General features: G+C 38.9%; 1 protein-coding gene across 1 annotated transcript in view; it reads left to right on the top strand.

Annotated features, from left to right (window-relative positions):
* The window catches only part of LOC306766014 (SH3 and cysteine-rich domain-containing protein 2-like), a gene marked incomplete at both ends in the record, with an annotated part of 30,663 nt that extends 20,409 nt beyond the window's left edge, over window positions 1–10,254 (top strand). Inside the window, 3 exons of the mRNA XM_079253588.1 lie at window positions 2,485–2,536; window positions 7,539–7,676; window positions 10,156–10,254. Of these exons, the coding sequence (XP_079109714.1) occupies window positions 2,485–2,536; window positions 7,539–7,676; window positions 10,156–10,254 (289 nt within the window). The remainder of the gene's footprint in view (window positions 1–2,484; window positions 2,537–7,538; window positions 7,677–10,155) is intronic.
* Between the last annotated feature and the right edge of the window lie 4,660 nt (window positions 10,255–14,914).

Here is a 14,914-nt window from a genome sequence, read left to right as displayed (position 1 = left end):
AATGTTTGTGTGTGAAATTGTGTTTTTACCACTATGTACATCAGTGAAACTCGCCTTTATCTGTGCTCCGTCCCATCCTGTGATTTGCCCTGGTGATTGTTCCTGCAGGATGAAAATGTCCCTGCCATGTGAGAAAGGACGTGCCGGGGAGCCCTTAAGGACGACTAATTATAAACCCGGATCCCATCACTGTCCCCTCGTAGGGCTAGTGACTGAGCTGTTTTCCCAGCAGAGCAGTGCAGAAAGACAACTAAGAGATGAAAGGGAGGACCTACATAAAGGGAAATGGCATATAACTGAAGCATATACACAGAACAAGCAAATGGGACAAACAAGGATAGGAAGTAAAGTAGAAATATCAAAGTTGATGCTGTAAGATGAAGGAGCAGGGAAGAAAGCTGAAGCCAGGATGTGAGGGTGGTTAGAGGACAGCTTTCATAAAGGTAGAGCAGTGGGATTGTTAACAGCCATCTGTGCAGTGGCTCTGTGTGTTACACTGCAGAATATGAACTAATGGGAGAACAACAATCTTCTATCAGAAGGAAATGAAAAGATAGATGTACAGTCATTTGGACAAAAACTGACATTCAACTGCATTTTCTGAAGAAATATTAAAAGTCACCTATTTCTACCTGTTCAGCAGCTAAGACTGATGCATGAAATTTGCATGTGAAGGACAGATTAGACTTGCTTTAAATGCAAAATGCATCAACAAAAAGGTTTTTCTAATAGCCTTGGTTGACTGTTACACAAAATAATGCTGTCTAAGTGTCCACAGTCCCAGTTGATTTCCAAAAAAGTGTTTCACATTGCAGTAAATCTGAGCACAGCCCAGGACCCAACACGGCTGATAAAGGTGTTTGCTGCCAAACCTTAACCGGAGCTACATAGCCTACGGCAGAATGAGTACGATGTCAGTCAAGCACCGCAATCCTGAAGTCTTATCAGGCGCAATACGTAAAAACACTCTAGGCAAAAAAATAATCTGTATGTGCGGATTGTGTGTCTCCCTTCTCCAGTCAAAACATCAACTTATAGTCATAAAGAAGCAATACGTGTTCAGAGGAAACATAATTAGGTGACATGGGGAAAAAAAATGGAAAGGGAGAATTTAATTTAAAAACATAAAAGGGAAATTTCACTGAGGCTGCAGTTCTTATAATTGCCCACCACCTATATTGAGAAGCACAATTTAACATTCACAGACGCACTGAAAATAGCTAAGTGTGCTTCATTGTGTTGAGACTGCTATTAATTTTTTTTCTGTGTTAATGCGGATGCTATAAATAGCTGCAGCTGTTTTTAATGGTCATGCATAAAGATGCTGTGTTTTTGAAGGAACTTACTGGTGCATTTGTAATCCAACCACTTTTTCGTCATTAAACCAGCGTCTCTTTTTCAAAACATGGATGATGTGTCTGTTATATTTCTCTTTTGAGTAATTATGTCTTTCCACTCCTCCAGTAAGTGTGACAAATTTTCTGGTGGAAATAGAGTTGCATGTGATTGTGATTTTTGCAAGAGAACCGGGCAAGAACCAATAACATTTCTACTTATAATATCTGTTTTATTTGTGAGGGTCCGAAAAGTAAAAAGTAACAGTGAAATTTGCAAATGAAAAGTTGCTGTAAAGTTGCAGCTTACATCCAGCTTTGGAGAGTTATAAAAGTGTATTTTCTTGCCATCAAAGAAAGCTGCTGCTGTTCCCGCAGACATCCGTTAAAGTAGGTTAATCCCACTGTTCAATTCATACCATGAAGTTGCATGCAGACAGCTAAAAAGAAAGAGACTTAAAGTTAGAGTAAGACCTGAAAAATAAATCCAAAAACTAAGCTCCACATTAAAAATTAAAGTGCAGATGCCTCAGCAGCTCTGGTTTAACTCTGCTCCTGTAACTGCATGAGGTGTGATCATGTAGGGCAGTTGCAAGTGCTGAGGCCCAAGAGACTTGACTTAAAGACGTGCAACTGGGACAGCATTTCTCCCTGCATATCTAGGACAGTGGACCCTGTGTACGTGTGTGTGGGGGAGACAAGTTTCATCAAAAACTAGTTGCATCATTAGGATGCAGACCAGGTTGGGTCAGCTTCAGATCAAATCCAGCCTTCATCACTGCAGTAGGTCGTGTGTGTGTGTGTGTGTGTGTGTGTGTGTGTGTGTGTGTGTGTGTGTGTGTGTGTGTGTGTGTGTGTGGTGGACCTTATGAGATTGGTGTCAGCTGCTTCGTCACCTCCGCAGGAGGACACAAAGACTCACCCACATTTTAACTGCCACAGCTTTGTAGCCATGGGTACTACACCTTTTTGTGGCTGTTAGATAATGTTATCTTTTGTTATTGCACTCTGCTCTCCTTTCTTTCTTTCTTGCTCTTACTCCACCTCATCTCCCCACCATGTATCTCTCTTTTCTCCTTTCTCTTTTTTGTTTCCACGTCAATCACTTCTCCCCCCCTTTTTTTTTTTTATCTTCTCTCATCTCTTTTAGTCCTGGCGATCGGGTGCAGGTCACAGATGACTCCAATGAAGAATGGTGGAAGGTGGGTAATAGATCACTTCCAAACATCTGTGAGATTTTGTGTTTCTCTGACTGCTCAGAAAGCCGTGTGTGTGTGTGTAGCTATTGTGCATATGCGCTAATTCAAGTCTTTAAATGAAACCTTTAGTGTGCACCTGCTCCAGTTTTCATAAACAGGCAGAAAGCCTCAAACAAAAATAGAAGATAATTTCCTCCAAAAATTGCCAAAAGACTTTAACATAATGAACGTGACCAGTGTTTTAAACTCAAAGAGGTGTTTGTTGAGTCAATAATGAGCTTCACTTTCTCCCAATGGAAATGATTGTCTGTGTGCCAGCGTCCTTGTCTGTGTGTGTGTGTGTTTCAGGTCTAGACAAAAACAAGAGCAATCAGAATTAAAGGGCCCATAACACGATTTAACATGTTTTCTGGCTTAAATATGTTGAATTGTATTAAAACAGGGTTACTAGCTTAAATGTTGCCTAAAGCTTAATAAAAAGGGGATACACATACTTTGGTATTTAAATAAAAAAGGAACTCTATTTATCCAGTAGTCTCAAAGTCTTGAAAATAAGATTTTCTTTACAACATGGCCACCATTGTGCCATTGTTTCATGGATTTCCTTCATCTCCAGGTAGATCTTGTATGTTTTGCATAATGACCTGTTTTTGTGCTATAAGGAGCAAGTGATCCACCTGTACTTCTCAGAGCATGTCACCTTGTTTTTCTTTTGGCTAGGTCTTCCAGAAACTGTGGCTTTGAGCATATGTTGACCTTATTCAGCATCCTTAAAACCAAGGCTCCTTTTATTAGTAGATGCATTTCTTTTTCCTGGTCTGCATACGGTTATAAAAAATGTTTGTGTGGTTGTGAGTTTTTCCACAAACACTGTTATAGATGAGGCCCAGTATGCTGCTGGTTTTGTAGGCAGACTTAAGCTAAAAGTTGAAGTTTTCCCAACTCTGAGGGTTGACCGTCAGGCAGTATGTAAAATGGTTTCAGCTTCGTCCCTGCTGTAGATTCTTCTCGGTTATCTAGGTCATGATCATTGAACAAGCTTTAATGAAGTCAACTGGACTTTAATTTCTTGATTCTTGAAGATGTTTCGCCTCTGATCTGAAAAGCCTCTTCAGTTCTAATGTTTTGGATTTTTCTGAGAGATATCAGTGACATCTTTTCCAGGAGTGTGAGTTTCAAAGGAGGAGTTCTGGCATTGGAGAGGGCTGCTGTTGCCTTCATTCATATATTTTTCTGCTCATGCCTTGAAGAGGTTGATATTCTTCATAGCAGCTTGTGTGGCTGTTATAAGATCCACTTGGGCAGAAATGAGAGTTGAGTTCTCTGACTAAGACGTGCTTTTATGGGTGGCTGAGATCATGATCTGATCCATTTTTGACCTTTTAGTCTCGAATGTCTAAACATGTTTTGCTGGTAACACTTTACAATTATGGTACAAATCATGTACTTAAGTAATGCGTTACTCACAATTAACTAATGCATTGATTTATGAAGACTTTATCATGAATTCATGTTGCTCATTATGAACTAATGATGATCTCAATGTTGATTCATGTGATTACTTGACTCCTAATTGCACATTAGTTCACTGCTAATTCATCAATATGTCAACAAATTTGCCAGTTTGGATACAAATATATAATTTAATTCCCTGATACTTTTTTTCATTTTTATTTAAAGCAAGACACACTCAGAAAAGTTCACTTGGATGAACATGGGTATGTAAAAGCGCTTGGAGGGATTATTATGGTTTTAAAATCACTGTATTAATGCAGTGCATTTAACAAAGACATGACACTGGTATGTATGGAAATACCTTAAATCGAATACATAGCTCCTTTAGAAACAACAATAAATAAATAAATAAACTTACAATCAACCTTTATTATTAGTCACTCAAAGTGCTTTTACATCAATGTTCACGTCAATGAACTTTGAGTGTTTCTTTCATAAATAAAAATTAAAAGAAAATCAGTAGCAGGGAAATAAATTACACTACTCACAAAAAGTTAGGGATATTTGGCTTTCAGGTGAAATTTATGGAAAATGCAACATGTTCATGCTACAGTGATATAATATCATAAAAGTAAGACATTTAAGTAGAAGGATGCACTACTGATTTCCTCATCTCAAAAAATTCATTCAACACAAAAGGTAACAACAATGGTAGTTACACCACAACAAAAAATTTGAACGTCTCAATATCTCGTCATGTGCCCTTGAGCATCAATTACAGCTTGACAACGACGTCTCATGCTGTTCACAAGGCAACTTATTGCCTGCTGAGGCATGGCATCCCACTCTTCTTGAAGGGCAGCCCTCAGGTCATTGAGGTTCTGGGGTGCAGGGTTTCGAGCCTCTACACGACGGCTCAGCTGATCCCACAGGTTTTCAATGGGATTCAGGTCTGGAGAGAGTGCAGGCCATTCCATTTGAGGTACACCAGTCTCCAACAGCCGTTCCCTGATGATGCGGCCTCGATGAGCAGGAGCATTGTCGTCCATGAAGATGAAATTAGGCCTGTGCTGTTCATGTAGGGGCACAATCACTGGATTAATGATGTTATTCAGGTAGTATGGGCTTGTCACTGTACCATTCACAAAGTGTAGGGCAGTTCTGTACCAAGTGGACACCCCTGCCCACACTAACACCGCCACCACCAAAAGCTGGCCTGGTGACAACAGTGGCTGATGCATAGCGCTCTCCCTGACGTCTCCAACATGGTTGCCGGCCATCATTTCTGCTCAGTGTGAATCGACTTTCATCAGAGAACAGCACTGAGGCCCACTGGTTCCTCGTCCAGCGTAAATGCTCCCTGGCCCATGCAAGACGATGATGCCTGTGCCTGGTGGTGTGGTCAGGTACCCGTGCAGGTCGTCTAGCACGCAGACCACGCTGATGGAAACGGTTTCGAATGGTCTGACGTGACACTTGGGTGCCTCTCACCTTTCTTAAACGTGCCTGGAGTTGAGTGGCATTCATCATCCGGTTTCTCAGGGCAGTGTTCACAATGTAGCGGTCATCAGCACGGGATGTGGCCAAAGGACGTCCACTTCTAGGTCTTTCTGTGACTCTTCCAGTCTCTCCATATCTCTGTTGCAACCTGCTGATGACACTCTGTGACACTCCAAGCTCAGTGGCCACTTCTGTCTGAGAACGTCCTGTTTGAAGCATTGCAGTGGCAAGGGACTGTTGTTCCATTGTTAGGTGTTGTCTTGGTCTCATGATGTCAAAATGTGAACAGCATGATGAGGACAACTGTTTAAACACCAGCTCTAATTGAACCAGGACATTTATTGGTCAATTCAAGGATCACACACCTGCCGTGATTTTTGCCGTTAAGCTCCTTGTTAGAGAACAGCAACTTGTGCAAAATTTATTGAAACATTTAACAGTTGGACATGTGCATTTAAAAGCTTAGAGAAGATCACATTAAGTTCACCTGTACAGGTTTGAATGCATTTTAGGCTTGTTGTGAAATTTCACCCAAAAGCTGAATATCCCTAACTTTTTGTGAGTAGTGTATATGTTTCAATTTAACCTGGCAAATATGTCAACATACTGATGAATTTACATGAACTAATGTTCATTACTTGATGATCAATTAAGGATCAAGTAAACGCATGAATCAACATTGAGATCATCATCAGTTCGTGATGAGTAACAGGAATTCACGATAAAGTCCTCATTAATTAAATTCATTAGGTCATAATGAGTTACATATTACCAAATATGTGATTTGTACCATTATTGTAAAATGTTACTATTTTGCTGTTATAATTTTAACGCTCTTAGATGTAATGTTTTGGGTTTCCACCTCTGGTGTTCGTTCCTCTCCTTATACCATCATAACTGGGCTTATAAATGAAACTGTTAGTCTCTTCAATGATGGTATCAGGTAAAAGGACTAAAAGTTAATGGTGGTTAAAATGCTGAACTGAAAAAGTCTTTCTTATAAGAAGCAAAACATCATTGGGCTTCAAGATAATAAATCCAGTGGCCTTACAATTTCAGAAGTGTTTTATTGTCATTAGGTGTATGAGTGGACTTACGTGAAAAATCATGGCTGCATATATATGCGTGCATGTGCGTGTTTGCCAAAGTTTGTCCCTTTTATAAGTTCTCACATCATCCTGACCAATATAACAAGTGGGGCAATTTTATGAGTCATCGGTCACCAAACCTTCAGAAATTTGACCAATAGGACAACACTCTAGCCCAAACCTCTCACTTTTTATGCCCACATTTCCCTCCATTGTTTTGAAATTATTGATTGGAGTTATGTTGATCACAAAGCTAATCTGTGGTAGCCAAGAGTAAGAATTAATTGAGTTAAAGTGATTGTGCCATGCCACTTATACAGAGCATATGAAGAATATGAGTCTTTTATCCCTTATATTTCCTGAATTTTATGTAGCTTTAAGTGAAGCAGCAGTTATTAAACACCCTTAACCAACAGATTTATGCCAAGGAACTTTTAAATTATGCATAAATTGTGAATCATCTGTTCATTACTAATTCATAGTTTGTGAATCATTTCAATAAACATGTCAACACCTTAGGCAGATTGTGATAAACAGTAAAATATTGCAGCATAAAACAGGGCACTCCAGCATGATGATCAGCTTTCCTCTGTAAAAATGGGACATAATCTGTTGTTTTCTGTTTTGTTTGAATACATTGAAAACTCATCTAGTCTTAATGAGTCATCTCTGCATCAGACAGAATTTTGATTGAAAAGCCTCATACTGATTTTCCTGCTAAATAGCTAAACAGATGATGACAGTTTTAAAAAATGTGCATCCTCTCCGGACTGCATTAATCAGCGAGATGGAGTAATCATCCGCCTTTTCAACAAACAGTTTTCACTGAAAAATCATTTAAAATAAATCCAAAAAGAGACAACATTCAAGCTTCCTCCAGCTACGAATAAAACTGAGTGTGCGGTCAATTAAATTTGATTGTAGTGACAAGCTCAGTATTGCTGTTTTCATATGTTGTCCAGGGTAAAAGTGGGGAAAGAGTCGGCTTTTTTCCAGCGAACTTTGTGCAAAGAGTCCGGCCAGGAGAGCGGGTGTGGCGTGTCGTCCAGGGTGTCTCCGGCAACCGGGAACGGGGACATATGGCAGTGAGGGAATCCCAGGTAACCTAATTAATTTAACACACTGTAAGAACCTGGATATGATCAAAATACTGGCACTGGCAACTAAAGTTTGTCAGACAGGGATACAGAAAGCCTGTGTAGCGGTGTGAGAACCAGTGACATGTTCTCTGTTTTGGTCTTGGTCTGTTCTGAATTAGTTGCACTTGTCTTAGCGATTTTATTTTTAAGATACCTTTATAAACTCCATTACAGCAGTCAAGCCTACTAAAAATAAATGTAAAAATAAGTTTTTCTGAAACATTCTGAGCCATTAGTTTTCTTTTCTTCCTGTGGTAAAAGGCTCAGTTATGACTTTAAAACTTAGCTCAGAGTCAAACATGACAGACTTGATCTGTTGATTTCAGCATTGTTCGTTGAAGCTGTACACGAATCTTTGGAAGTTTGTTGTTGTTTCCAAACACAATTATCCCAGTTTGTCTTTATTTATCTGAAGAAAATTCTGACATATCCATGTCTTGATTTGACTGAGGCACACATTTGAGCTTTGTATAGTACTGGAGTCTCTAAGTGAGGTAGTGATATAGACCTGAGGATCATCAGCATAATTATTGTAACATATTTTGCTTGTTTCTGAGAACTGAGTTAGAGCAGGCAGATGCTGAACAACAGGGGGAGCAAAAAGAAGCCTTGAAGAGGTCCACAGGCTGTTTGAGTAGATCTTTGTTTGCCAGTAGGAAAGTGGACTAAGATCCCACCCAATTTTTGAGTTAATCTATTAGGATATTCTGGATAATTGTGTAAAAGTAACTCTAAAATGTAATAGGACCAAAACTGTACTTATGCCACTGTCTATGTCTTTAATGGATGTTATTGAAAACTTTGACAAGGGCAGTTTTAATGATGTGATGTGGTCAAAATCCTGAATGAATGACATGAAATCACTTGCTCAGAGCAAAAATACAAGGTTTGAGATGGGCCTGTACTGACATGTTCAAGTGGCTCTTTTTCCACCAGTGCTGTGATCACTGCAGTTTAGACAAGCTGACGGCAGAGACGTGTTGACTATTTGCAGAAGGTCAGATGCCATGCAGATGAAAACACTGTTGAGAGCAGGATAACCCCCTTAACTCTTGCATGATATCATCCAGGGATATTTTTAGCTAATGGGATTTAATCTGGATATGCTGTCTGAGTTTGTGTCTGGGTGAAACAAAAACAGCCAAATTTCTTCTCACAAATGACACATTTCATCAATTTTACCTTTAAAAAATATGCAAATTCATTACAGGCCTTTGCAGACGAAAGTTTAGGAGCAACTATTGCAAGAAGACAATATGGTCTGATGCTGTACCACCTCCTGACGTATTACCTCCAAAGGCCTCAAATCTCATAACAGCTACATAATAGCAGCTCAATACAGATCAATTTTTTATATGGCATCTGTCAAGTTAAGTGCAACCTGAAGTGCTTTACAGCACAGAAAAACATAAAAGATAAAAGAGAGTGTGAAAATAAAGGAAAATAACAAGGAAAATGATCAACACTTAAAGGTTATAAAACAAAATGGAGCATAAATTTTTTTTTTTGCCAAATAGCAATAAAAGCAAAAGACATTGAAAGTTAAGATTCACATCAGTCAGCGACAGAGAGTTCAAACAAAAACACTGCTCTCAACAATTCTGTGTCCATCTCCAACAGATCTGTCACTGGTTCAGCAAATGGCTTCAGACCACTTTAAATTTCTAAACTTGTGAACAGGCAGCGGATTACAGATACACTCCATTACCAAACTCCAAAGCACGCTACAATTACAGTATCCAAAAACAACATGGCAATCAAAGCATAAAAAGCTACATAAGAGTACTACTAAATTAGTAGTAGTAGTTTCTCCCTGATATCCGTCTAAAATCTTTGCATCTTATTTCTCTTTAAACATAATTAAATAGGTATAGAGAATTTAAGGTGGAAAGACATATTTATCTTTCTACTGTAGAGTCTTAACACCTAATATAACTGATATTGATATTTTTCTTTATGCGATATTTGTACTTCTATAAATTTTGGTCAGTGCAACTAATAAACCGTTAAACAGAGCTGAATAACCTTCCAAGGAAGCATGATTTTCACTACGTTGCAGTCATGAGAGAGTCCATCTCAGCAGACCTTAACATCTGTATTTGTAGTAAAGACAAACATTTGCTTGGACGAACCAGCATCTTATCATAGCAGCTGTGGGTGGTTTTTATGTATCAGCAAGTTTGATTCTGCCGACTTCCCTCTACTTAATCAAACTGATCGGTTTAATCTCATCTGTGATACGTGGTGAAAGATGTTTCTAAAGATCACCGACAAGGTTTGTTTTAATACTTTTCCCTTTTCTAAACAATTTGCAGTGATCCAGGATGCCATTGTCTTCCAAAACGTGTCTGCTAGAATAATTTATCATGTGAACTGGTGTATCATTCAATTAAAAAACAGACTTAACGTCTCTCTCTCTCTCTCTCTCTCTTGCTTTTAGATATGTGTTGGGAAAAGAGAGGATGGCGAGGAGTTTCTGAAGCTGAGCAGTGGGAAGAAAAGAGGGTTGGTCCCAGCTGACTCCATAGAGGAGATCTGAACCGTCTTTCCACTTCCACTTGTTCTCCCTGCAAAGATGCAGTTTCTCCCAAGACAAACACATGGCATCCGGCTGAATCGGTGGACTATAAAACCTTTAACTGAGTTTTACAGTTCCTCTGCTTTTAGAAAGGAAGTGGTTCTCAGCAGCCAAATGTTGCTTTATGTTCACATTTTCAATCTCAGTCGTCAGTCAGTGTTTAGTGAGACAGCAAAAAGTAAAAGATGCTTCAAATGTCTATCAGATTTAGTTTTCTTCATCAAAGACTTTTGAATCCTGAATCATGACAAGGAACCATCATGCATGTGTCAATGTCCTTTTCTTGTTTCTACTCACTCGGCGTGTCTCATCCTTATATGCTCCTTTCATGGTTTTTACCCTGGGGATTGATATCAGCTTCATGCACTGCTGCGTAACAAGAGACTTACACCAAGAACAACCACTGCCATCCATGGAAAGCTAAACTGCCACTCACAGAGACAGAAGAGCCAGGAGGAGTTCACACAAACTTAAATTCTGCAGCAGACGTGTAACTTCAATCACTAGTTAAAGAATGCAAAGGAACATTTTTGGCTCTGAAGCTCTTGTTACAGGAAACTTAAGCTTGAATTTTCTTGACACTTTCTGTGCTAAATAACAATTAAATGTGCTGCATAATGTTTTATCGTCATTGAATTTTTGGGATGAAAGCCTAATTGACCTGGCAGACTCCAGGCTTTACACAAGGACTCTTTTTCAGCTACAAACAAGAACTTGAACTCACAAGGACTGCTTGAAAAGCAATTCTTTCCAAATGATATCACTGAATAATTTTCTGAAATATGAATTCATCACTCAGCTGCAGCAGCGATCATCTTGGGTCTGTATAGTGTCCTTTTGCTGTTTCAGGTGCAGATGATGCAGAAGAGATCAAAATATGGTGGAAGGATAAAACGTTGGAGTCTCTCAAGGAAAAAAAAATGTTGTTTTGGAGGTTATGAGGAAAAAAGCAAAGTAAAAAGTGGCAACAAGTGTAAATGTTACAAGTGGCAGAAGCTGTTTTCCTGTTTGCACATGGAAGAGCTTGCTGTGCACAGAAAGGGCAGCGTCTGCAGAGACCTGCTTAAGAGCCGCAGCGGGTGTTGCAAGCGCTGCTCGGCATTGTAACAGGTTCACTAGAGCTTAAACAGCATGAAATAAACTGCAGCCGTTCTGCCTGAAAAACAACAACACAATGGGGATCTTTCTGGCCATAACACAGAGTCTAAGTCCCACCGACAGTTTGGAGGATGCAGGAAAGGAGGCAGTGCAGTGAGAGGAATGACACGAGTGTTGAACCGTTATGAGTCAGCATGCATTCAGGTAGTGTTGTACCCATGGGTGCACAAGTCATCATTGATCAAATGTCATCCTGCCATCTTCCACTCCCCATTTGGCATCTGTTGTCCTCATTTTATTGATGTGGCTGGTGAAGTTTGACTTGAAGGTAACACATTTTTTCCTCTATGCTCTGGATAGCTTGGACATCTACTAATTTATTATCTCTATATGATAAATTCTTTCGAAACAACACCGTGTGCCAGAGAGGGGACGGATGCATTTTGCATTCAGGAGACCACATAAATGACTTGAAGGAGACGAGACACATTTGTATGAGAATTATTAAATAACTGAGCACCTTTGACGTTTTTTCAGAAAACTGATTCAGCAAATATCCTTTTTAGTGAGCATTTCATCTGTGAAAATCTTTAGAACTTGTAATAAATAAGCACCTGTTCTTGGACAAATACAAGTAGCACTTTACTGCATGTCATTTGACTAAGTTGCAGTTTATGTTTGAGTGACTTCATGGTAATAGCTGTTGTATAAAACAATATTTGAAGTGCAACTTCACTTCAGCATAAAGCAGATGATGAGCCGAGGGTCTGTTTGTCACATAATAGCATAAATAACAAGAGACTTCTGGAGAAATATAGTGCCAGATCCTGGATTCATGTAGACATCCTGTTATCATGCATAACACCTAATTCTTGTTGCATCACACCTTAGAGTTTTTATTTTTTATTTTTTTTATTTTTTTATGTAACATATGTTTCAATTTGGCCTGCATCTAAAGTCTTTGTTCAGCAACTTACCTCAATAAAATGTCTTTACTAAAATAAGTCTGCTCATTTTATATATTCATACTGGAACAGTGAAGATGCTCCTGCATGTTGGCCATGTAGGCCTGCACGACAGAAGGGGCAGCTTCTGGTGTTTTTCTGCGTCTCTAATCATGCCCCTAAATGAGGCCAATTCTATGGCACATTGTAGTGCTGTCCATGCATAATGCACCATCCTCCAGCCACAAACATGCACCACTGTGCACAGAGGAATGCCAGACCAATGCTCAAGACAGCTGCAGTATAAATAGCACTTAATGGCACTGCTGGAGGGAGTGTAATTAAGGCCTGTTTACCTTATCACACACACAGCTACATAAATCAGAGGAGGAGTAATTACATCTTTTTAAATTCAGCAAACATTCAGTTAAAAGAAACCAGTGTATCTGGGTTTTACAGATTAGGTTTTATTCATACTGAAGAAAGAAGAGCAACATTTTGCAATCATTCATCACAGCATGTCCATCCGAACAGTGGTAGGTCACTTTGCAAGAGTGTGTACAGAGAAGCAAAAAGCTGGGTTGATTTTTCACATCACATTCATGTCAGCTTCTTTGTTGTAATGACTGAAAGACATCGCTGTTTCAAAATCCATGATTAATCTTGCATCTATCAAAAAGGACATTAAAAAGATATATTATCACAATGGGTGAGTACTTTTTCCAAACTCACAAAAATTAGATAATTAACTTTCAAAACTGTCAACGCTTATTTGCATTTCATACTCCTGCTATCACTTTTTTTTCTACCTTTATAAACAGTTATGATTCATGTTAGGTCAGAAAGACATTGTTACTTGCACATAAAGAGAAATAACACAATCATTTATTTGTCAGTACTAATTTTCACAGTTTTTTCCCCCATCACACTCGCACTGTTTAAAACCCAGGGAGAGCTATCAGTTATGGTGTAATAAAAAAAAAGAATTACAGAAATAATTTAAAGTAACGCACTTTTCTATGACTACACATTCATTTAAAACTGAGACAGTCCATCTATTTCCCAGAGCCACATATCTGCCCATCAGCTGTAAATTAGACATTACATTATAAACATGAAGCTAGGACTGATGGGTAGAGACAATAGATGGACCTTAAGCATACGTTCGTAATGTCCAGTCAATGATGATATTCGTAAAGATAGCTAGTAATGTATGTTGTGCCATTCCAGCAGCTATTAATCCTATTAAAAGCACATCTGTGTGTTTGGAAATTGCACAAACTGGAAACTAAAAGGGAAAAAAAAAGACTTTGATGACCAAAATGGGGTAATTCTGTCAGTTTTTCCTCATTCAGTGAATGGGGACGTATTTATATTCCAATATAGACATATATAGTCCCACCCTCTCCCCCATCGACCACTTGTGTCGTTCTACAGCATTTCCTACAGACAAAATGGTTCTGAAATAATTGTCCAGGCAGCTAATGCTTACTCACTGAGGATGACTCTCATGGGTTTTTCTCATTGGTACCTGCTGGTACTTAAGTTATTTTCAGCTAAATGCTTGCAGAGTTGCCCTGGCCTCTCTGCCCGGAGCAGAGAGACTGCAAGAACATGAAGTCCGTGCAGATCTCTCAAGTGATGAGCTCCAGCTTACAGAGGGCAAAGTCCTGGCAGCTTCAGTAGAGGAACCACCAAGGAGAAGAGCACAGAGCAATAACACATAAGAAAAGTAAACCTACCAGCTGATTACCATATCAGCTGTACTTGCTGTGTTTGCTGGATAATTGATTGAAACAGTACCCTCCTCGTTTATCAGTTGTCAAAACCCAAATTTACTTTGATAATGTCTTGTATATAAAAACTGCTTGTCCATATCATGTTTGTATTGCATTTTGATTTGACGGGTTTGGTTGAACAGACTTAGACAGATCATGTCAGATTTGTCAACTTCACAACCAGAACAAAACACAAAAAGAAGCTACTTCTACAAAAAGCAGCCAAAGATTTGTGTCCTAATTGGCTAGCTTTGCATTTCATCAGTACTCTGTCAGTACATGAGTTATAAAGCACCACCCTGCAAGCAGGATTCTGATGTTTTATATAGAAAATATGGAGTGGCTCTGCAGACTCAAAGCAGAAATTCTCAGAAAAAAATGTTAATCGATGACTATTTTGTTATTAAAACATGAATTTAAGAGGAAGCGGGTTTTAAAAATATAAAACATGCAAGTCAGTGAAAGTAAAATCAATTATAAATACTAGAAAAGGGGAAAAACAGAAATATAGCCACCTCAATTGAAAACAAAACAATAAAAGCATACAAAACAGGCTACTTCATTAGCTTAAGAGAAAACAGTAAAAGCCTATTTGGTTTGTATGACAACTTCATGCTCCAATAAGCTCCAACTGTGCAGTCTGAGCAAGAAAAGAGTTATTCCCAGGCTGACAGTGTATGTTGTGGTTTTACAAGCTGTCATCCGTTTTAGCAGCTGAATGACCAGCTGACAACAGACAGCCATCATTTATATTTAGCCTCAAAATAGAAGTGTCATTAAATAATAGCAAATGCTACAGGT

This window comes from Telmatherina bonti, assembly GCF_933228915.1.
Source record: "Telmatherina bonti genome assembly, chromosome: 14".
Taxonomy (NCBI): Eukaryota; Metazoa; Chordata; class Actinopteri; order Atheriniformes; family Telmatherinidae; genus Telmatherina; species Telmatherina bonti.
The sequence above is the reverse complement of the archived record's forward strand: the minus strand, read 5'-3'. Positions and strand labels throughout refer to the sequence as shown.